The sequence below is a fragment of the Delphinus delphis genome, chromosome 11 (assembly GCF_949987515.2).
Source record: "Delphinus delphis chromosome 11, mDelDel1.2, whole genome shotgun sequence".
Taxonomy (NCBI): Eukaryota; Metazoa; Chordata; class Mammalia; order Artiodactyla; family Delphinidae; genus Delphinus; species Delphinus delphis.
Window position 1 is genome coordinate 65,085,758 of NC_082693.1, and position 25,260 is coordinate 65,111,017.

General features: G+C 34.3%; 1 protein-coding gene across 1 annotated transcript in view; it reads right to left on the reverse strand.

Moving 5' to 3' along the window:
- The window catches only part of PPFIA2 (PTPRF interacting protein alpha 2), a 333,651-nt gene that overhangs the window by 90,737 nt on the left and 217,654 nt on the right, over positions 1–25,260 (reverse strand). Inside the window, exons 7-12 of the mRNA XM_060025306.1 lie at positions 14,555–14,701; positions 13,350–13,484; positions 7,951–8,034; positions 7,565–7,696; positions 5,948–6,010; positions 2,216–2,307 (exon numbers count right to left, since the gene is read on the reverse strand). Coding sequence (XP_059881289.1) covers positions 2,216–2,307; positions 5,948–6,010; positions 7,565–7,696; positions 7,951–8,034; positions 13,350–13,484; positions 14,555–14,701 — 653 coding nt within the window. The remainder of the gene's footprint in view (positions 1–2,215; positions 2,308–5,947; positions 6,011–7,564; positions 7,697–7,950; positions 8,035–13,349; positions 13,485–14,554; positions 14,702–25,260) is intronic.

Here is a 25,260-nt window from a genome sequence, read left to right on the forward strand (position 1 = left end):
TTTCCCTCCTGAATTTCCTGTGACTCTTGAATATAATCTCACAAAGGAGCTTCAATAGATAAATCAAGCACGAATTTTCTTAGAGAAAAGCTGTTACCCATTTCTCTGCTTCCTGGGATGTCCTTCATTGTCCTTTCCAATTATCCAGATCCTACCCTTTCCCCTGAGTTGAGCCAAATCAGGCTTTCTCGGCCACTCTGGAACTCATTTTACTTTCATTTCAGATTCTAGTAGAGGATATTAGTCACTGATACTCACTTTAGCTCAACTCTTCTTACCTCCCCACCTGTAAGATCAAAAACTAGTAGATGAAGTTCTCATGCACTTTCTGTCTTCTTTATTGTTTTTTTTCAATTATGTGCACTCAGAAATATGAATGTTCAAGAAATAATTGCTCTTTAATAAATATTCAGTTATCTCATTATAAATTAGCTATCTTAATAATTCCTATAATACTTTATATTTCTGAGTTGATTTACTGTTTACAAAACACTTTTCTCACTTGTCTCATTTATCTGCAAAGTAATCTTGTGAGATAGTCATAAAATATTATTTTATAAAAAATATTTTTATATAATTCATGTAAATATACATATATATTTTATAAAAAATTATTTTATATAGTTATGTAAATATACATATATATATATATATATTTGAACTTATTAAGGAAAAATGGGTTTTCCAAAATCAAACTGCTAGTTATTGTATGTTTAAGACCTAGGAATGTCAATTTTCTTATTTTTGGTCTAGCGTTTCTATTACAATCCATTGTATCAAAGAATAGTTGCTCTGTATGTAGTTCCCAAGTTTCCCTGATGATCCTTCATTGTGGATTAATGTCACATTGCTAGGCTGCTAAGATGACTCACTAAGGTGATGAACTTTTAGACAACACTTCTAGAACTCTGTATTTCTGAGACTGAAGGTCAAAAAGACGATGAAATGGCCATTTGGTCTTATTAAAATATGTTTCATTTGTTGACTGAATAATGCTAGTTCTATGTATTTACTCTGTTGGTATTTTATCAGCTCTTTCTTTCTCCTTTACCGTCATCATCATCATCACCATGTATATCACTGAATTAATAGCCTCAGATATATAAACCATAATAAAACATTAGAAAAATAAACATTATTTTCAAAATTAAAGACCTACCTATTTAAAAGTTCCTTGGGTGTATTTATGCCTGCAGAACTGTGTTTCTTATACTAAACTGAATTCAAAATACTGAATTTTGTCCTTATTAATACTCACATTGAAGAGAATGTAAGCACCCTTAGGATTTTTTTTAATTTGGATTTTTCACCTGAATGTCCAAAAAATGCTTTACTAGATATTCATTTATTCAACAATATCTATTGAGAGTATACTATATACAAGGTTTCTTTTTTTAGGTGCTGAGATTATGGTACTCAAAACAGACAAAATATCCAACCTCTGTAGAGCTAACTTTCTTAGGATAAGCATAAGACCAAGAAAAATGGACTTTTAGAAGTCTGTGGTGGTCAAAAGTTTCAAATAGCTGATACTGTGTTGTCTATCAAATAAATGCTCAAATGGGTGAATCCCTCTATGGTTTTTTTATCAACTTTAAATAAAAGGCTCTAAGCACAAAGGAAAATTATACATGAATTATTGAGCTTGATCTGCCTATCTAGAGAGTAAACAAGGATCTCTTTGCTTTTTTTTTTTTTAAGATTAGGTATTGAGTCAAAGTAGATGAGTACAAACAAGTTTACTTGAAGTTTTTTTTTAAACACATTTAATTTCTCCTTCCCTTTTTATTGTAATTAGTTTAACAAAATAGTCAGATACTAAGTGATCATACCAATGATGTTTCTTCAGCAAAATTAAACATTGAAAACATTTCTGCATGTAGAGAAAATGACTCTTCCTGGAAAGAGATGTAATCTCTCTATATATGGTTCCACTTCTTCATTTATAATTTATAATATATAAGAAGACATAGCTCTATATATTTAATACAGAATACAAAAGGTAATAATTTATATTTTTATTGAATATTTAAGGGAAGAATTACTGAATTAGAGAATTATTTTTGAGTGTAGAAACTGTAAATCAGTAAGGGATCAAAATAGGGCAATGCCTGCTGAGAAATAGGAGGTACTTATTTATTTTACTTGAGGAGATATGAAACCATAAGGAAATTCATAATGATTATTGGTGAAAAAGCTTTTTATTTAATGTTACCTTGATATTGTGGGTTCAATTAAAGAGCCAGTTCTCATTTTCAACTGGTCAAGTTCAGATCTCAGCTTTTCAATTTCTTCTGCTAATCTTTCCTAAAAGTCAAAGAGGCGTTACTCAGATGATATGCATATGACAATAGTACCAACACTCAACTATGATAAGCCAAACAACCAAGCTTAATGACTTTTTAAAAATGGAAAAAATGATTAACATATTTTTATTACATATTGTTAGACATGACAGCAAAAAATGCCTGATTTTCTCCTTGAAATGAAAATATGACAGCAGAAATCAATAAAATTTTATCTACATTCCCTAACATTCACTAATGCTAAGTTTTTCTAAATATATGGGAAAACTAAGGTCATGACCAGCTATGTATACATCACTTCAAAATCTGAGTAGAAAGTATAGCAGTTTAAAAAATAAAGAAAAGGTCTTATTTCTACAGTAAGTAAAGGATTTCAACCATCCTATAATGGTCGAAGGACACATGGGTGAAAGACAAGGAAGATTAAATTAAAAGGATGAGAAAAAAATTATTACTTGATATGAGTTAAAATTATTAGCTCGATATTGGTACAATAATTTATGCATCTGATAATTTTCTCAGATTGGCATTAACAGTTTCAGTCTGCAAATTTATGAAGATGAGGGTGATCTTATAGCCCTTAATTAAATATTCATGTAAGGACTTAATTTTGTTGTTGTAATTATAAATTTTATAACATTATAAATGTGTCCTTCCAGATTTTCTATTGCTGTTATTTTTCCCCCTTCATGTGGCCAATGCTGGACATTTTACTGGACTCATACTTCTTTTCTCACCACAATTTTTTGTCAATGTGGCCTTTGCAATGTTTCTCTTATCTGCTTTTTAAAATTCTTTCTACCACCATTACACATGTTTTTACCTTTTTCCTGAATTATTTTACCAGCTTCCACGATGTATTGCTACCTTCAATCTCTTTCCCACACATTCCTCTGCTAGATGTATCATTTTATTTTATTTATTTATTTATTTATTTTTTGCCGTACGCGGGCCTCTCACTGTTGTGGCCTCTCCCGTTGCGGAGCACAGGCTCCGGATGCGCAGGCTCAGCGGCCATGGCTCACGGGCCCAGCCGCTCCGCGGCATGTGGGATCTTCCTGGACCGGGGCACGAACCCGCGTCCCCTGCATCGGCAGGTGGACTCCCAACCACTGCGCCACCAGGGAAGCCCTACAAATTACTTTTAAAGCGTTTGACTTTTACTCTGAGTGAGATAGGAAATGATTGGAGGATTTCTGAGCAGAGAAGTGACCTGATCATTCTGATGGCTGTGAAATGGACTGATGAATGGGATTAGGAAGTAGAGAAGATAAAAAATTATTATGTTCTTCCAAAAACAGGCAAGAGAATTATGGCTTGGACAACAATAGTGTTAGAAAGAGAATGGCAAGGATATTGGTTATATTTTGAAGATAGAATTAAGAGAATTTGCTCTTGGACTGGCTATGGGGTGTGTGATAAAGAAAGAGGCCAAGAACAGCTCCAAAGTTTTTAGCCTGCATAGTTAAGAAAAAGAAGTTGTGATTTACTGACAAGACTGCTGCTGGTGGTGATTAGGTTAGGTGGTGGTGGTGTTTGGGGGGTTGGGGGATTACTTGTTAAGACTGAGATGACCATGTGTCCAAATAGAGATACTGAGTTGACTCTTGAATGTATGTACTCCCTCAGGGAAGAGGAAGTATAGTAGGTGATCTAAATTTGCAAATTCTTAATTTACAGATGGTATTTAAATCCATGAACTCACCAGGGACCGAACATAGAGAAGAAATCCAAGGACAGTCCTAGGAACTTCAAATTTTAGAGATCAAAATAATGAAGAGAAACATGAAAAGAAGAGGTTGAGTATATGAAGGATATTTACTAATAATGGACTGTGAGTTAAATATAATCGAGTGAAAATTTGAGGAGTTATAGGAGATGTGGTTAGATGAGGAAATGTGCTCAGCTGTATGGAATGATATTCAGAAATGAGGTATGACCTGGGATTTGCTGCCTCTAATGATTGACATGAACAGGAATGCAAAGCATGGAATGATTAGTACTGCGGGTTGCCTGGGCAGACTTTTGGAGCTACAGGCTTGGGTAGGAGGTTGGGGAGTGGGTTCTGGGGATCTTGCCAGAAGCATACAGAGCTTTGGATAACATAACATTCCATAACAGGATTAAGTCCCAAATTCACAATCCGTTTACACCCTAGTTCTTTAAACACAACCAGTCACAGCAAACTTCTGGTGATTCAGCAAATCAACCATCTTTGTTTTCTCTGTGCTATTGCATAGTTATCATCTTCTTCCCTACCATTCTTTATTTGTTAAGATCAAATGTGCCTTCAAGAGCCTGATGAAATGTTATCTTCTTCACTGTAGACTTTCTGAACTACTTTAGAAAGAATTAGATGCTATCTTCTAGGCACCATACTGTATTGCTCTAATACACCTATATTTTCTGGGTTTAAGGGTGTGTACATTCTGACTGTGGGACTAAATAGTTATTTTTTAAATTAACATCATAATATGTAGTATTCAATTCAGTTAAATGTACAATTGTTCTTTCTTATCTTTATTCTCTCATCTTTTCCAATACCTTCCAAATGACATGCCGTTGCCAGATCTCCTTCCCTTCCCTCCTTCCTTCCCTCCCTTCCTCCCTCTCTTCCTCCCTTCCTTCCTTCCTTCTATTACTCCCTCTCTCCCTCCTTTCTCTGTTTCCATTCCTTCCATCTTTTGTTTAATATACATCTATAAGTCACTTCTTAAGTTAGTGATTTTTATATTATTTCATTTACTGATACTGAACAAAATGAAATAAGACAAAATTGCTAACAAGAATTTTACATGTTAAGGAAGGAGGAAAACACATTAGCAATTACAGCTTTTAACATTTTATAATCTGGTCCTTATCTGCCTAGTCTGTCACATATCCTACAATAAGAATAACTGATTCCAGCCAAACTGTTATGTCCATTATTATTTAAGATATCAAAGTCACTACTCACCTCCTCCCCACTCTAAGTACTTGCAATCATGGCACAGGCACTGTATTTGAAAGCCTTGCAAAACAGTCCTATCTTAAAGCATTCTGAAGCCTTCTTTATAGCAGCGATGTATATTGATCTATCCTACCTGTAGTTCTTACTATCTTTCATTCATTTGACACTTGGCATCTGTGACTCTACAACTCATTGTTTTGTGTTTTCTCTCCTCAATTAGACTTTTCAATTTTCAATTTTCTCTCAATTAGACTTTTAGAACTAAGTTCATGTTTGCAAATATAACAGCACAATTTTATGCACAGTAGGTATTTAATACATTTCTGTTAAAATAATATCTCAAACTAGACACAAATCAGTGCATACATTTTTATCCCATTTATATAAAGCATGAAAAAAGTCAAAACCATTTTTTTTCTGTTAGAAGTTAAGCTAGTGATTATCCTTTAGGATAAGAGTAGTGATTATATGCTAAGTGGGGCTTCCAGGATGTTGATTTTCAGTGTGTTTGGTTTGTAAAAATTCATCAAGCTCTCCCTATATATGTACACTTTTCTGTATGTATAATATAAAAGTTAAAATATTTTTAAAAGATAACATCCTAAAATTATTTATTATCAAATTTATTTTATAACAAAATATTCACCAATGTGAAATAGAAAACTGGGCAAAATGTAAGCTTCCATAATACCTTGTCATGTAAAGATTCTTCCAGATTCTTTCTGAAAGTTTCTGATTCTTGAATTAAGACATTCTACAGAAAAGAAAAAAAAAAAAAAGATAAATAATAAATAAAACAGAAAATAATTAAATGTGTAGATTAATTTTTTATCACTCAAGAATCTTCTTTGATTCCTTCCTTGGTACATCTATTTTTTTGTTTCCATGGAAACCAAGTTTCAATGGAATCTTTAAACAAGACACCTTAACATTTTTAGAAATACATAATTTAAATAGGAAATGTCATTTTGTAACACTTGGATTGACAAATAAGATAAATATTAACTTTTAAGCTATTTCTGACTGCCTCTTCCCAGTCTTTTTAAAATTTGAAATAATTAGGTTACTTTTCAAATGAGAAAAAGTGAATAAAAAGTAAAATATTAGCCAAAGCTATCATAGAGAAGAATTCAGATAAACTCATTTTTACTACCCGAAGAAAGAAGAAATTGTAAGATCAGATTTTTTTAAAAGTTCAATTTCTGGATCTTTATTTCAAATACATAATTAACAATTTCTAATAATGTTTAAATTATTAGATAAATAAAAACAAAATATTAGCTTTTTAAAAAACTAATGTTACATATCATGATGTGGAAATAACTTGCATCATAGATTTGAAAAAAATCCTTGCCATAAAAGTATTACTGTTGTAAAAGCTTTATGCTTTTCTTATAGTATTACAAAGCATGATTTAAAATAATGTATTCTTTTCACATTTATAGAGTTAAATTAAAACACGAGTGTGGTTATTCGCATGCATTTGGTGCTGAATGGGAAGAAGGCATGCCTTATGACTTCTTAATGGGTAAATTAATCAAACTACTTTAACATTTCATTGAAACATTTTTCCTATTTTGGTTTATTGTATGGAGCAGGGGAAAATGTCTAGCTTAGGTAGCGATTGGCATTCCATCTAAATTTCCAAAATGATTTCTCCACCTAGGTTTTAGTCCCTACCTTTTTTTATACTCTGGAATTGGCAACCAGCTCACTAGCTCTTGCTGGTCAGGTAGTCACCAACTATTAATCGGACATATTAACTGTGAATGAAGTTGTAGATTGTACAGAAACACTTTTTTGGAAACAATGCAGCTGAAAGTTTTGCATTTCTAAACTCTGTGGTGGGACTGACACTAGTGCTATTGGTGATATAAACTCACTCACATTTTGGCTTTTAGACTAGCAGTAGATTCAGCTACTTGAAACATTTGTATGGTTCAAAGCAAGCCTCCCCACACACTCCAAAATACTAATTTTTGTCTTACTCTTCGTTTTTGCATACCACATGAAAGACAAATGAAATATTTTCCTCACAAAAGTGCAACATGTTTTAATACCTTTGTCTTATATGATCATGCTAATATGTAAGATTTATATACCATGTAACATTTTTTATTCATTTAAAAATTGATCTTACATATTTTTACAGAAACTATTTGTTCACTTTTAAGAATATATCAGGCTTTTTTTAAATTAAGGAAAGTAAATGGATCATCTGAACAATGCAATGATTGTAGCAGAGTGTAAAACAAACATGATCGTAAGAACATAGCTGATAACTATGTGATTCTACTGGTCCTTTTACCTTCTCTTCTAGAGCAGCCATTCGTTCCTTTAAGTGTAGCTGTAAGCGTTCATTGGATTCAGTCAGAAGTCTATCCACAGTATCGGATAATCTTTTGTTGTGCTCCTCATTCATTTTCTCTCTTTGCCTAGCCTTACATTCAAAAAATAAATAAATAAATTTAACATAAAAATCACTTAAAATATTTGGGTTTGTTTTTTCTACTTTTAAAACTGGATTTAATTTTATGTCTGTTTTGATTAAATTGGCAGAAACTTTTTTTAATGCACAGGGCATATCCATATCATTTTAAATATAACCTATAATCAAGAAAGACATTCAGTTCTTATATGTAGAATATAAATCCATAAACTGATGCTTGAGAGGGATGGTCTTAAAATACATACTCTTTGAAGTTCTTGATTTTTCTCTTCAAGTTGACCTTCTAGATGCCTCATACGTTCTTCAATGTTTCCATGTCTTTCTTCAGCCTGTTAAGAAATATGAAGAATGCACCTGACATGTAAGATATGGTTAACACTTTTCCTCTAAATAAACTGAAATAAAATGTAAAGCAAGCTACTACCAACCGCAAATGTAGTTTTCAAAAAATAAACTTTTTTTAAACAGGCAGCTGAACAGCATTGCTTGAAATGTGTCAGCTACAAAGGCCTGTTACATCCAAGCATCAGCAAAACATCGGAGTTATTTATGAGCAATGAAATCAGCCAAATGTAACATGCAGACTGTGCATGGTTTGAACACAAACCTGCCATTGTCCAATCTTAAGCTCCTGAAGCACTGAACTGCACAGATGGTCGATTATCAATAAATAAAAGTAACATAATTTTTACAAATGAAAAGAAAAACTTAGATGAATTCTATTTAGCAATAGAAAGTAAAGTCCAGTAGGACTACCTTCCTACGTATGGAGATCATTTCTTGTAGTTTAGCTTCCATAACATATTGATAATCATCAGATGAGGTAGAAGAGGTTGGATCAGACTAACGAGTCAAGGAAAAGGAGAGGGACAAAATTGAAAAATCAGAACTAAAGGCACTGACACTGAACAGAACATAGCACAGAATGCTTAAAAGAAAAACGTGACAGCAAATTTAATACTTTAATAGAATTTTATGTGGAAAGAACTACACTGATATCTGGTGAATATGATGAAATTGATGGTTATAAGTGAAAAATAATATGCTCAAATAAAAAGCTACCAACCTAAGGTATGGAAGGTTAGTGATGGCTGGCAATGAAAGACCACTACAGAATGAATTAAAGCAACTCTGAAAGAGTCATGTAATAATTGGAATTATGGGAAACCAAACACTAGAATATGTCTCTGATAGATTGTTAAAAGTTTTATATTTTGGGTTGTTTGTTTGTTTATCATATTACTTAAAAATAATGGAAACAAAGTACCTCAATATTGAGGAGTAGGCCAAGCCAATGACTCAGGTGAAATAAATTTGGAACAAAATTTATTATAAACCCAGCTCTGTAGAAATTAGAGAAAAAGCTAAGCCACGGGGTTAATTATTATGAGTATTCTCCAATTCAAGCAGGATTGTTTCCTCAGCAGCACTGGCAAACTTACAAAATGACTTCTGGTCTCTGAATACAAACTATGGCTGTAGGTGTAGAACCTCAGCGCCTATTCTTAGACATAGCCTTAATTCGACATTTTAAATGAAAATGATTAGAAGTCCTCAAATAAAGTGAAAATAATGCTGTGAGGACAAGAAAACTTATTGTGAATTCTCCTGAATGATACTAGGGACCACTCTAAAACTGATTCTGCATTGATTTGTTGCTATGGAAACAAAATAGTGCCCTAAAGTGAATAGGCAGCACAGTGCCTTTTGTGAGCTAATGTTTGTCCAGTGCCAAGGTTAGTTACATGTCTTGGAGGTGAATGTCAGGTTACCACAGATGCAGAGTGTTCAACACATGTGACATTGCTGATAGCTGAATTGTATTAGTATGTTATGCACAGATTACATGTAAAGTTACATCAACATTTTAATCATAATTACAAGGTAAATAATCACAACAGCCAAAGTACCCTATGTCAGTATAACAAAATCTAACTCCAGAGCATATTCTATTACATTTTATAAGTTTATTCTAAAACAGTGAAATGTACTTTATGCAAATATAGGACTATATATAAATATATCATGCAGTACCTGAAAAGAAATAGTAACCTATTCATGTATTGGTTCATATGCATATGTACTATTTTATGCAAGAAATTCCAACTTAATCTATAAAATAAACATTTAACGGCTGTGCTTATGCAAATAACTAAACGTTTACATTTTGAAAGATTTTCCTTCTGATATTCTTATTTCATAAATCAGGAAAATAATGAAGAAATAACAAATAACCAATTTCTCTCCTCAACCAGAAGCAACACAGAATGCTACCATAGTCTTCAAATGCCACAAAATGATTTTATAATATTTTTTAAAATTTATAATTCAATTAAGAATATAGTAAATGGTTCAAAATGTTGCTGAAATTATGTATTTTAAATTCTTAAACATATCTGTAATCTCTCAAAAGTACATTTTAACAAGCAGTTAATGTTATGACAATTAATCTGGTGACTGACTCAAGGTAGTCAAGGCATGAACATTTCAATTTCCAAAACTGTTTATTCAAATATACAAGTAAGTCAGTAGGTCCTTAAAACTTCTAGCTGTTTCCATCTTAACTACTGAAAACACACCAAACATTGTGAAAATTCACTTCAGAGATTAAACGAGAATTCTGTCATGTTTAAATCACTGTTATTGTTGATACTTTTTATTGGTACTAAAAATGAATGAAATACCTTATGGAATTCAAGATGAATTATGTCCTTGCTGAGGAATATGCATTTTAATTAAAGAAGTAAACATCATAAATAATAAGACTGGGATCCCAAAATGTTATTATTTAATTGTATATACACTCACCAAAGCCAAATTTTAAATTTTATCCCTAGCCATTATTCAATACTTCTTACTTTCTAAAAGCTTTTTTAAATGAGCTTTAGCTACCTATTTTTACACACACACACCCCCACACTGGCAAAAAAAAAGATATTCTTATCAACCAAAGAATAAATTCAGACATCATCTCTAAACAAACACTGGATCAATTTGCAACCACTATTGATTTATGTTCACCTTAACCTTATGAAGACTGCAATTTAAGCAACTGGTGTAAATACTATAGTCACATAAGAACAATCTTCTATATTTTGACTCCTTGATGGGATATAGGGCTTATTTTGGTTTCACTCTTTAATGTGACAAGGGAATTTTCAAACGAGCTAAAGTTTTAGAAGAAAACTTTACAGTTTTCTTTTATAGGCAGAAATAGTTTTGAGAAGAATGTGAATATATTTGGAAATGGAGAAGCAATCAAATTTAAAGAGAGGAGGGCCAAAGAGAAGAAAACAATAGTGGCAGATAATAAAAGCAGAAAAAATACTTATAGGCCAATTAAAATATATGAAGGATTGTTAACAATATCATTCAAAATATAGGAGAGGGAGCCTAAACTAAGCATAAATCATAAATTAGTGAGAAGTCAAAAACATTATGACGTAGAAAAGACTATGGAGATCAATAATAAGACATTGAAAACAAATTGGAATTGAAGTAATGAATAACTAAAACCGGTTTTAGAGACAGTCCCTAAAGGTCTTGAGAACAGAGATAAGAAAATGGTCAAAAATCTTTTTAGCCATAAAGCTTGGGAGAGCAAATGAAAGACTGATCTTCAAATGTTATAAAAGGGTTACAAGCAGAGGGAGTACACTGAAAATAAAATCTCAGCACCAGAGGCGTGTGAATAATGAATTAAATATGGCGATAATCTACAAACTGTATATCTGAAATAATGTTGATACAGAGCCAGTCAGGAGAGAAAGCAGTAAAAAGGACAAGCAGAGTGAATTCTAACATTTTCATACTTTTTAAGAGAGGTAAAACTCCTGAAAAGTGAGGAAATCAAAGGGGTCTATTCCCTTTTAATTCCCTTTCTATTCTCTTTTAATTCCAGATGAAGTGGAATTTTAGCAATATATTATCAGGTAGGAGTGAACTGAGGAAGTTACTTTGGGTGCATAAGTGAATATATGTATCAAATATGACCTCAGTAAAATAAAATAGAGGGAAAAACAGATGAGACACCTATTTTAAGTTGTTTTGTTTTACATTCTAAATTAAGGATTCTTAGGAATTTTTAAAGCCTCATATGTCAAGTATTGTATTTTAAATTATGCTTTATTCTCAATCCATCAGAGGTTAATTTGGGGCAATTTTTTGCTGAATTTTAAATTATGTTTTTGGGGGAGAGATTCCAGACTTTCTTATAGTTTACTTATGACACTATTGATTATTTTACACTAAAATATTACAAAAGTTACTTTTATTATTTAGCCACTTGCCTAACTCCCCCTAAAATAGTTCAGTTCAATAAGATAACTCTTTATAAAATTTCTTTATATTCCTAAAATGAAAAGCCTAAGTATACATATCTTAATCCATATTATAGTAATTTTAAATGTGTTTGCAAGAAAAAATAGCATACTACTACTACTATGTTTGCACTTTTTATATAATTTCAATAATATTTCTAAAATTAAATAAGTTTATATTTATTTTAGAAATCACACATCTCTGAAATTTCCAGAGTGGTTTATGGCATGGTCTGTGACTGTGGAAGGATCCAGATTGTATCACCCTAATCAGACTAAAGTTTCATTCAGCTAGTTAGTCCAATACTCTACAACAAACTATACCAATACTTTCTGCTTTGTCAACTGTTTGTCTTTTCACTACCTGTTTAACTACCCTATTTTAACTAATAGGCAACAGTTTACTGTTCCTCTTTAATTATTTACTTTTCCAAAAGTAACTATATGTGGCTACTTTTATTTTGTTGCATCAGTTGTTTTGGATAATCCCTAATGCCAGAATTTATAACTTGCAGTTCATGTATCTATCTGACCCGTTTACTGCAGTGGTGTGGAAAACAGCACATGGTAATGACTATGTGAACATCTAAAATGTGTGTAAATTTTTGAATTGATATTAAAAGTCAAACATGCTTTTAGTGACAAAATCTGTACTTTTATTCTAGTGACATGTGACTTTCAAGCAATGCCATTCCATTTGACTGTGAAAGGTAAGAATAGTCGTTTTAGCATTATAATGGTTGCTAAATTCTAAAATATGCATATAATTGCAGAATCTAATGTCCATAACATAGCAGTTAATTTTGAACATTCTTCAGAATATTATTGATTTTAATTGGTTCAGAAGAAATTACAACTATTAAAATCACTTTCTGACTATTTAATGGCTTTAGACTTCTACAAATCTAATGTCTAACTTCTAACAAAATTTTTTCATACCATAGTCAGAAAGGAATCAACTGCTTATGATATCTCCTACATTTCTAATACTGTACAATTTATGTTGAGCTTACTAAATTATTATGTCTCATGTATATCCATATGTGCAAATATAACCATGGAAAATTAACTCTAAGGATGTGATATTTTGTTCGTTTTTGTTAATGTTTAAATAGGCAAAGGAATCATCATATCATATATATCAGTCATTCATTTCAACATAAATATGTGTAACATAAAAATTCATCTAAATAACAGACCAATAGAGTAAAGATTAAATAAACTTAATCTTCATAAAGCCTAAAGAAAATCTTCATATATTCCATTTTGATTACTAGTCATTTCTATAAGTATATCTAAGTTGACCAACTGTTTTATTGCAGTACCTTTGTCAGGGCTGCAATTCTCTGAGCCAGTTCAGCCTCTACTTCAGGTAAGGTCTCAGCTTTTCTCATAGTTTGCTGCAACTTTTGCTCAGCTAGCTCAAGACGCTCTTGTAACTGTCTATTCTTCTCTTCCATCTGAAATAGGGACGAAAAAAGAGACACTTAAATTGTCACAGTTAGGATAGCAAACACCAGTCACCAGGGGCTGTGGGCTTCAAGCCACTCTTCTAGAGTTAAAATAAGCTACTACTACCATACCTACTGTGCAAAGAGATTATTGTTCTCATGTTTTCATATATTACTTATCCATAATCCTTAATAAATTCAGCACATGAAAAAAAGAAAACCTTTTACTGACGGCAGCAAAAAGAAAAGAAGTTAATAGTGAGTATTAACCTGGACAAATGGAATACAACTTAGTACTAAGACTTCAGATACACCATAATAGCAACATACTGAAAATCGTAACATTAGCTGGAGTAGGAGAGGGAATGTAGCATAATGATTGAGAGTCCAGGCTCTAGAGATGAAGTTGGAAGACTTTTCCTGTGAAGGCCAGATGGTAATTATTTTAGGCTTTGTGTATCATAAAGTCTCTGTTCCAACTATTCAATTTTACTGTTGTAGCACAAAAGCAGTCATAGACAATGATTAAATGAATGGGTATGTCTATGTTTCAATAAACCTTAATTTATAAAACAGAGCCATAGTTTTGGCACATGGGCCATAGTTTGCCCACTCCTTCTCTAGAGCCGAATAGACCTAGGTTTCCATTATTGACTCTGCAATTACCATATGTGTGACCTTAGGAGAGGATTCATGTCTTTGAACCTTAGTTTCCTCAGTATAATAATTGTACTTACTTTACTCCTCAGTATAATAATTATATAATAATTATTATACTTTACAGTATAATAATTGTACTTACAGGTGGTGGTTGGATTTAAGTGAGGTAATACATGTAAACTGTTTAGCACAGTTTCTGGTTCATGTCTAGATCCAAAGTAAATATTAGTCATTATTTTTATTATTATTAAGATAGATTTCTAGATTACATACTGAAAATCACATCTGTTTAGTTAGCTTTGTTATAAATTTTAGAGAATGATTGATTACCAAAGAATACCATATTTTATTTACTCCATGTTTTGTGAGAATGGTGAGAACACACAGACCAGAACAAAACCAAGATAGAGATACTGAACCTGCCGTAGGATGGCCTCTTTATTTGCTAACTCATTTTCTAGTTTGTCATTCATGTCATGTATGGAGGTAGATTCTCTCTGAGCACTGAGGTAACGCTTCTCAAGGGTCGTGATTCTTTCTTCCATATCTTCCTTCTGTGCCATGGCCTACAATTAAAATAATTTAAAAAATCAGATTCTTAGTTTATATATTGTCTTATTATTTAAATTAAATAGTGAGCTATAAAAGAAACTATTGCTTTCTTGAGGTAAATATTCATTCCTTTCTTTTCATTAAGGGGATGCAAGATTTCATGTGAGTTTTCTCAACTTATTTGTCAGAATTCTTCTTCCATCTTGGGTTAGCAAAAAGCTTTCTCTATCTGAGAATGCAATGGAGCACATTTTAAAACTCCTTACTGTAGACTTGGTATTCTTAGAAAAGAAGTGGCAGAAAAATTAGTTCATTACACAGTAGAAATAAGTATAATTATGGGTAGAGTTGCAAACCATAAAATTGGTAAAATGGTGGCTATAGTTCAAAATTGCAAAGGGTTTTTCAAAGAAGGATAATAAATATCATCAGTATCCTTATTGTCATGTATAAGTAAGAATAGCTCAGTGGTTAAAAGAGAAGGCAAAAATGAAAAAAAAAAGTAAATTTGAATCACACTCACAAATGAATTGACGAATTTACTTTGGAACTTAACCATTTCCCTTGTTTAATTGGAATATGATATATTCCAATGAAAAAGAATTTATAGAACTCAACAAACACAAATCTCTAGGGGAAAATCAGTTATTGGTGCAAATGAAGTGATGATTTTAAATACTATATTATTAATATAATATTAACTACATTAAGCAATAATTTTAAACCATATAATTCATAGATAACATGGAAATGATTTTATCTTCCTAATAGCTTACATGGGAATTTATTAGTAGGTAGATAACCTACTTTTTTGAGATATTGGGAAAAATCAGCTGCAGAAGTGAGCATCTTGGGCCTGGTGTGGTTTTCTGATAATTTGGGAAGCTCCTTTGCATAAGGAGCCTGACATTGAGGAGATGGTGGTGTTTTCCATTTATTACCATCCAGGTTTCTTTGACCACTTGTTCCTATGCAGTCTCTTTGTTACTCTCCTACAAGATCCAGAGTCAATCCTGCCACATGCACAGAACAGATAAATTCCATTCTAATTTTCCAACAGAAATAGAAGCCCTTAAATGGACAGTCCTTCAGCTTCCTGATCTTCCCTAACCACCATCTGGAAATTTAACTACATCCACATAAATCCTTAACCTCTATCTTTTAGTTTAGAACAGGTGTCCCACCTTCCCTCAAAGTTCAGTCATTATCTGTATTCTGGGTTTTATGCCTTTTCTTTTCTTTTCTTTTCTTTTTTTTTTTTTTTTGCGGTACACGGACCTCTCACTGCTGTGGCCTCTCCCGTTGAGGAGCACAGGCTCCAGACGCGCAGGCTCAGCGGCCATGGCTCACGTGCCCAGCCACTCCGCGGCATGTGGGATCTTCCCGGACCGGGACACGAACCCGTGTCCCCGGCATTGGCAGGCAGACTCTCAACCACTGCGCCACCAGGGAAACCCTATGCCTTTTCTAATTCAGGGATTTGGTCACTTTTTCTCCTGAATTTTCAAGGTGCTAGTAGAGGTAAATCCCATAACAATAGCAAGAAGAATGAAACAGGCTTATAAAAAATTTGGTACAGATCAGAGGTGGAGAGCAGAGGAAACAGAGATGATTCGAAGAAAATAAGAATGAGAATTCTTATTCTCATTCTTAAAAATAAGAATGATAAATTATCTGATAAATTATGGACCATTGTCCATAATCTGAATTGAAATTATGAAACCAAACTGTTGGAGTGGGTGGAAAGACTTACCATAGCTTTAAAAATAAGTAAGCAAATTTACTTACCAGGTAATTAATAAAATCCTAGAAAAATAGAAAGCCATACAAAAGGAAATATTACCATTGAAAATGACTACTTGGATCATTTGTGGAATTATTTACATAGTCATAATAATGGTAACACTGAATGTGATTTTGAGATGATTATAGTGGAAGGATGGGTGTTAAGAGAAAGGAAGGGAAAGAAGAGAGTTAAAATCCTCATATAATATAACAGCAAGACATAGGATAAGTTTAAATAAGAGAAAATACCAGAAGTAATGGCTAAAAGGGTTGAAATTAAGAATTTCAGGGACTCTCCACACCTCCCCTTCTGGGAGCCTGTGCAGCCCGCCACTGCCAGGGTCCCAGGATCCAGGGACAACTTCCCCGGGAGAACGCACGGCACGCATTAGGCTGGTGCAACGTCACGCTGGCCTCTGCCGCCGCAGGCTCGTCCCGCATACCCTCCCTCCCCCCCCGGCCTGAGTGAGCCAGAGCCCCCGAAGCAGCTGCTCCTTTAACCCCGTCCTGTCTGAGCGAAGACCAGACCCCTCAGGAGACCTACACGCAGAGGCGGGGCCAAATCCAAACCTGAACCCCGGGAGCTGTGCTAACAAAGAAGAGAAAGGGAAATTTCTCCCAGCAGCCTCAGGAACAGCGGATTAAACTTCCACAATCAACTTGATGTACCCTGCATCTGTGGAACACCTGAATAGACAACAAATAATCCCAAATTGAGGAGGTGGACTTTGGGAGCAACTATATATATATATATATATATATATATATTTTTTTTTTTTCTTCCCTTTTTCTCTTTTTGTGAGTGTGTATTTGTATGCTTCTGTGTGAGATTTTGTCTGTATAGCTTTGCTTTCACTATTTGTCCTGGGATTCTGTCTGTCTGTTCTTTTTTTTTTTTTTTTTTTTTTTTTACTTTTTAAATTTTTTTCATAATAGTTATTTTTTATTTTAATGACTTTATTTTATCCTACTTTATTTTATTTTATCCCCTTTCATCCTTCCTTCCTCCCTCCCTCCCTACCTCCCTCTCTCTATCTCTCTCTCTCTTTCTTTCTTTCTTTCTTTTTTTCTTTCTATTTTTTTCTCCCTTTTAGTCTGAGCCATGTGGATGAAAGGCTCTTGGTGCTCCAGCCAGGAGTCAGTGCTGTGCCTCTGAGGTGGGAGAGCCAACTTCAGCACACTGGTCCACAAGAGACCTCCCAGTTCCACGTAATATCAAATGGCGAAAGTCTCCCAGAGATCTCCATCTCAACACCAAGACCCAGCTTCACTCAACGACCAGCAAGCTACAGTGCTGGACACCCTATGCCAAACAACTAGCAAGACAGGAACACAGCCCCATCCATTAGCAGAGAGGCTGCCTAAAATCATAATAAGGCCACAGACACCCCCAAACACACCACCAGACATGGACCTGCCCACCAGAAAGACAAGATCCAGCCTCATCCACCAGAACACACGCACTAGTCCCCTCCACCAGGAAGCCTACACAAGCCACTGAACCAACTTTAGCCACTGGGGACAGACACCAAAAGCAACGGGAACTATGAACCTGCAGCCTGCGAAAAGGAGACCCCAAACACAGTAAGATAGGCAAAATGAGAAGACCGAGAAACACACAGCAGATGAAGGAGCAAGGTAAACATCCACCAGACCTAACAAATGAAGAGGAAATAGGCAGTCTACCTGAAAAAGAATTCAGAATAATGATAGTAAAGATGATCCAAAATCTTGGAAATAGAAGAGAGAAAATGCAAGAAACATTTAACAAGGACCTAGAAGAACTAAAGAGGAAACAAGCAATGATGAACAACACAATAAATGAAATTAAAAATTCTCTAGAAGGGATGAATAGCAGAATAACTGAGGCAGAAGAACGGATAAGTGACCTGGAAGATAAAATAGTGGAAATAACTACTGCAGAGCAGAATAAAGAAATAGAATGAAAAGAACTGAGGACAGTCTCAGAGACCTCTGGGACAAATTAAACGCACCAACATTCAAATTATAGGGGTCCCAGAAGAAGAAGAGAAAAAGAAAGGGACTGAGAAAATATTTGAAGAGATTATAGTTGAAAACTTCCCTAATATGGGAAAGGAAATAGTTAATCAACTCCAGGAAGCAGAGAGAGTCCCATACAGGATAAATCCAAGGAGAATCACGCCAAGACACATATTAATCAAACTATCAAAAATTAAATGCAAAGAAAACATATTAAATCAGCAAGGGAAAAACAACAAATAACACACAAGGGAATCCCCATAAGGTTAACAGCTGATCTTTCAGCAGAAACTCTGCAAGCCAGAAGGGAGTGGCAGGACATATTTAAAGTGATGAAGGAGAAGAACCTACAACAAAGATTACTCTACCCAGAAAGGATCTCATTCAGATTTGATGGAGAAATTAAAACCTTTACAGACAAGCAAAAGCTGAGAGAGTTCAGCATCAACAAACCAGCTTTACAACAAATGTTAAAGGAACTTCTCTATGCAAGAAACACAAGAGAAGGAAAAGACCTACAATAACAAACCCAAAACAATTAAGAAAATGAGAATAGGAATTTACATACTGATAATTACCTTAAATACAAATGGATTAAATGCTCCCACCAAAAGACACAGACTGGCTGAATGGATACAAAAACAAGACCCGTATGTATGCTGTCTACAAGAGACCCACTTCAGACCTAGGAACACATACAGACTGAAAGTGAGGGGATGGAGAAAGATATTCCATGCAAATGGCAATCAAAAGAAAGCTGGAGTAGCAATTCTCATATCAGACAAAATAGACTTTAAAATAGAGACTATTACAAGAGACAAAGAAGGATACTACATAATGATCAAGGGATTGATCCAAGAAGATATAACAATTGTAAATATTTATGCACCCAACATAGGAGCACCTCATTACATAAGGCAAATACTAACAGCCATAAAAGGGGAAATGGACAGTAACACAATCATAGTAGGGGACTTTAACACCCCACTTTCACCAATGGACAGATCATCCAAAATGAAAATAAATAAGGAAACACAAGCTTTAAATGATACATTAAACAAGATGGACTTAATTGATATTTATAGGACATTCCATCCAAAATCAAGAGAATACACATTTTTCTCAAGTGCTCATGGAACATTATCCAGGATAGATAATATCTTGGGTCACAAATCAAGCCTTGGTAAATTTAAGAAAATTGAAATCGTATCAAGTATCTTTTCTGACCACAACGCTGTGAGACTAGATATCAATTACAGGAAAAGATCTGTAAAAAATACAAACACATGGAGGTGAAACAATACACTATTTAATAAGCAAGAGATCACTGAAGACATCAAAGAGGAAATCAAAAAATTCCTAGAAACAAAAGACAACGAAAACACGATGACCCAAAACCTATGGGATGCAGCAAAAGCAGTTCTAAGAGGGAATTTTACAGCAATACAATCCTACCTTAAGAAACAGGAAACATCTCAAATAAACAACCAAACCTTGCACCTAAAGCAATTAGAGAAAGAAGAACAAAAAACCACCAAAGTTAGCAGAAGGAAAGAAATCATAAATATCAGATCAGAAATAAATGAAAAAGAAATTAAGGAAACAATAGCAAAGATCAGTAAAACTAAAAGCTGGTTCTTTGAGAAGATAAACAAAATGGACAAACCATTAGCCAGACTCATCAAGAAAAAAAGGGAGAAGACTCAAATCAATAGAATTAGGGGCTTCCCTGGTGGCGCAGTGGTTGAGAGTCCATCTGCCGATGCAGGGGACACAGGTTCGTGCCCCAGTCCGGGAAGATCCCACATGCTGCGGAGCGGCTGGGTGTGTGCGCCATGGCTGCTGAGCCTGCATGTACGGAGCCTGTGCTCCACAATGGGAGAGGCCACAACAGTGAGAGCAGTGAGAGGCCCGCGTACCGCAAAAAAAAAAAAAAAAAAAAATCAATAGAATTAAAAATGAAAAAGCAGAAGTAACAACTGACACTGCAGAAATACAAAGGATCATGAGAGATTACTACAAGCAACTCTATGCCAATAAAATGGACAACCTGGAAGAAATGGACAAATTCTCAGAAATGCACAACCTGCCGAGACTAAACAAAGAAGAAACAGAAAATATGAACAGACCCATCACAAGCACTGAAATTGAAACTGTGATTAAAAATCTTCCAACAAACAAAAGCCCAGGACCAGTTGGCTTCACAGGCGAATTCTATCAAACGTGTAGAGAAGAGCTAACACCTATCCTTCTCAAACTCTTCCAAAATATAGCAGAGAGAGGAACACTCCCAAACTCATTCTATGAGGCCACAATCACCCTGATATCAAAACCAGACAAAGATGTCACAAAGAAAGAAAACTGCAGGCCAATATCACTGATGAATATAGATGCAAAAATCCTCAACAAAATACTAGCAAACAGAATCCAACAGCACATTAAAAGGATCATACAACATGATCAAGTGGGTTTTTTTTCCAGGAATGCAAGGATTCTTCATTATACGCAAATTAATCAACGTGATTCACCATATTAACCAATTGAAGGAGAAAAACCATATGATCATCTCAATCGATGCAGAGAAAGCTTTTGACTAAATTCAACACCCATTTATGATAAAAAAAACCTGCAGAAAGTAGGCATAGAGGGAACTTTCCTCAACATAATAAAGGCCATATATGACAAACCCACAGCCAACATTGTCCTCAATGGTGAAAAACTGAAACCATTTCCACTAAGATCAGGAACAAGCCAAGGTTGCCCACTCTCACCACTCTTATTCAACATAGTTTTGGAAGTTTTAGCCACAGCAATCAGAGAAGAAAAAGAAATAAAAGGAATGCAAATCGGAAAAGAAGAGCTAAAGCTGTCACTGTTTGCAGATGACATGATACTATACATAAAGAATTCTAAAGACGCTACCAGAAAACTGCTAGAGCTAATCAATGAATTTGGTCAAGTAGCAGGATAGAAAATTAATGCACAGAAATCTCTGGCATTCCTATATACTAATGATGAAAAATCTGAAAGTGAAATTAAGAAAACACTCCCATTTACCATTGCAACAAAAAGAATAAAATATCTAGGAATAAACCTACCTAAGGAGACAAAAGACCTGTATGCAGAAAATTATAAGATACTGATGAAAAAAATTAAAGATGATACAAATAGATGGAGAGATATACCATGTTCTTGGATTGGAAAAATGAACATTGTGAAAATGAATCTACTACCCAAAGCAATCTACAGATTCAATGCAATCCCTATCAAACTACCAGTGGCATTTTTCACAGAACTAGAACAAAAATTTTTGCAATTTGTATGGAAACACAAAAGACCCCGAATAGCCAAAGCAATATTGAGAATGAAAAATGGAGCTGGAGGAATCAGGCTCCCTGACTTCAGACTATACTACAAAGCTACAGTAATCAAGACAGTATGATACTGGCACAAAAACAGAAATATAGATCAACGGAACAGGATAGAAAGCCCAGAGATAAACCCACGCACAAATGGTCACCTTATTTTTGATAAAGGAGGCAAGAATATACAGTGGAGAAAAGACAGCCTCTTCAGTAAGTGGTGTTGGGAAAACTGGACAGGTACATGTAAAAGTATGAAATTAGAACACTCCTTAACACCATACACAAAAATAAACTCAAAATGGATTAAAGACCTAAATGTAAGGCCAGAAACTATCAAACTCTTAGAGGAAAACATAGGCAGAACACTCTATGACATAAATCACAGCAAGATCCTTTTTGACCCACCTCCTAGAGAAATGGAAATAGACACAAAAATAAACAAATGGGACCTAAGAAACTTAAAAGCTTTTGCACAGCAAAGGAGACCATAAACAAGACCAAAAGACATCCCTCAGAATGGGAGAAAATATTTGCAAATGAAGCAACTGACAAAGGATTACTCTCTGATATTTACAAGTAGCTCATGTAGCTCAATAACAAAAAAAACAAACAACCCAATCCAAAAATGGGCAGAAGACCTAAATAGACATTTCTCCAAAGAAGATATACAGATTGCCAACAAACACATGAAAGAATGCTCAACATCATTAATCATTAGCGAAATGCAAATCAAAACTACAATGAGATATCATCTCACACCAGTCAGAATGGCCATCATCAAAAAATCTAGAAACAATAAATGCTGGAGAGGGTGTGGAGAAAAGGGAACACTCTTGCACTGCTGGTGAGAATGTAAATTGATACAGCCACTATGGAGAACAGTATGGAGGTTCCTTAAAAAACTAAAAATAGAATTACCATACGACCCAGCAATCCCACCACTGGGCATATACCCTGAGAAAACCATAATTCAAAAAGAGTCATGTACCAAAATGTTCACTGCAACTCTATTTACAATAGCCAGGACATGGAAGCAACCTATGTGTCCATTAGCAGATGAATGGATAAAGAAGATGTGGCACATATATACAATGGAATATTACTCAGCCATAAATAGAAACGAAATTGAGTTATTTGTAGTGAGGTGGTTGGACCTAGAGCCTGTCACACAGAGTGAAGTAAGTCAGAAAGAGAAAAACAAATACCGTATGCTAACACATATATATGGAATCTAAGAAAAAATAAAAAAGGTCATGAAGAATCTAGGGGTAAGACAGGAATAAAGGCACAGACCTACTAGAGAATGGACTTGAGGATATGGGGAGGGGGAATGGTAAGCTGTGACAAAGCGAGAGAGTGGCATGGACATATATACACTACCAAACATAAAATAGATAGCTAGTGGGAAGCAGCCTCATAGCACAGGGAGATCAGCTCGGTGCTTTGTGACCGCCTGGAGGGGTGGGATAGGGAGGATGGGAGGGAGGGAGGGAGACGCAAGAGGGAAGATATATGGGAACATATGTATACGTATAACTGATTCACTTTGTTATAAAGCAGAAACTAACACACCATTGTAAAGCAATTATACTCCAATAAAGATGTTAAAAAAAAAAAAGAAATTTGGACACAGTGGGGGGGAAAAAAAAGAATTTCAGGGAAGTGAGATGGGAGGTAAGTGGTGGCTTTTTCTATATGTATGTGTTTTGTGCACATGTGTGTTTAGATTTGTACTCTCTTGATAGTATTTGACTTTGAAAATTATGTGTATATAAAAAAATTAAAATTAATTAAAAAGTCATATTCTATAAAGAAACTCATCATGTTGTCCTTAGTCTCCCTGCCTCCCCCTACCTAGTATTACTTGACTAGGGAATGACACCGTGCTGCACAGAAATTTAGGATCATCCTTGAAAACTCCTCTACCCTAACTCCCACTTAATAGCCTAATCTGTCATCTTGCCATTAGTCTTTTTTCCTGCTTACTTATTCCCAACCTGCTGACCAACTTGCTTCTTGACAATACCTTTGTATGTTCCCCTCCATCTTCAATGTGAAATCTGAGCTACAAAGCCTTGCAAACACATAGCTTAATTTCCTGACACTTTCTTTATGTACAATATCTCTATGTACTGAGAGGAATAGTGAAAAATTCATGTTCACTTAGGACTTGGGAACGTGATATCCTTTGTAAATAAGGTTTTATAGATGTAATCAAGTTAAGATGAGATCATACAGGATAGGGTGGGCCTTAAATCCAGTGACTGGTGTTCTTATAGGGAAAGGAAGATTTGGGGACGAAGATATACAGAGAAAAGTGCAATGTGAAAAAGGAGACAGAGATTGTCTTTATACTGCCACCAGCCAAGAACACCAAGAATTGCTAGCAACCACCAGAAGCTAGAGGACGCAAGGAAGAATACTTCACCAGAGCCTTCAGAGGGAATACTGTATGGCTCTGTTGATACCTTGATTTTGGACTTATAGTCTACAGAACTATGAGAGAATAAATTACTGTTGTTTTAAGCCATCCCTTTTATTGTAATTTGTTATGGCAGCCCTAGGAAACTAACACACTGTGCAACATTTCTATCTGGAATGAGATTTTGTTGCCTTTTTGACTACCTTAGTCTTGCTGAACTTCAAGACCAAACTAAAGACTACTTGGTTAATTATGTTAATATTAATGTTCAAATGTATGCAAAAATTAATCCATCAATTTGGCAAAAATTATCCAAACTAATTTTTTTCAACATTATATATGCATTCCTAGATTTTAGTCATCCAAACAAAAGCTACTATTTAAAAAGCTTTTGCTTAAGATTTTGACTTTTTCTGTTGCCTGTATTTTTTAGTCCAATGAGGGTAGTTTTCAATCTTAGACTATTCCTTCAAAGTGCTGCTTACAATGATTAATTCTGTATTGTTAATTTCATTTTCACACAGAACTCTAGGAATGTTATGTCAATTTTGTAGCCCAAGAAAAAATTCTAAATTTAGCCTACATATATAAACATCTTACAAAATTATAATAGCCATAAATTCAGTTAAAGGCATACACGTGTTTCTTTAGAACATAAGCACGAAGTAGTACATACTTGCTTTAAATTCTAGTTTTCGATACTTATTAACCCTGTTATGGGTAAACACTGCTTAGCTTTTCTAAACTTCATGTGCTTTCTTTTTTCTTATATATATTTATTTCGGTTTTTGGTTGGGATGTTAATACATGACATTGTTGTGATATATTTTAAGTGCTTTGCATGATGTCTTATGTACAATATACACTCAGTAAATTCTAGCTTTTTTATTATTATTCTTTTTTATTACCATGTACAATACACACTAAATAAATAATAGCTTTTTATTATTATTTATGTATTATCTTTTTCTTACTATTATGCCTATAATTAGCTGATCTG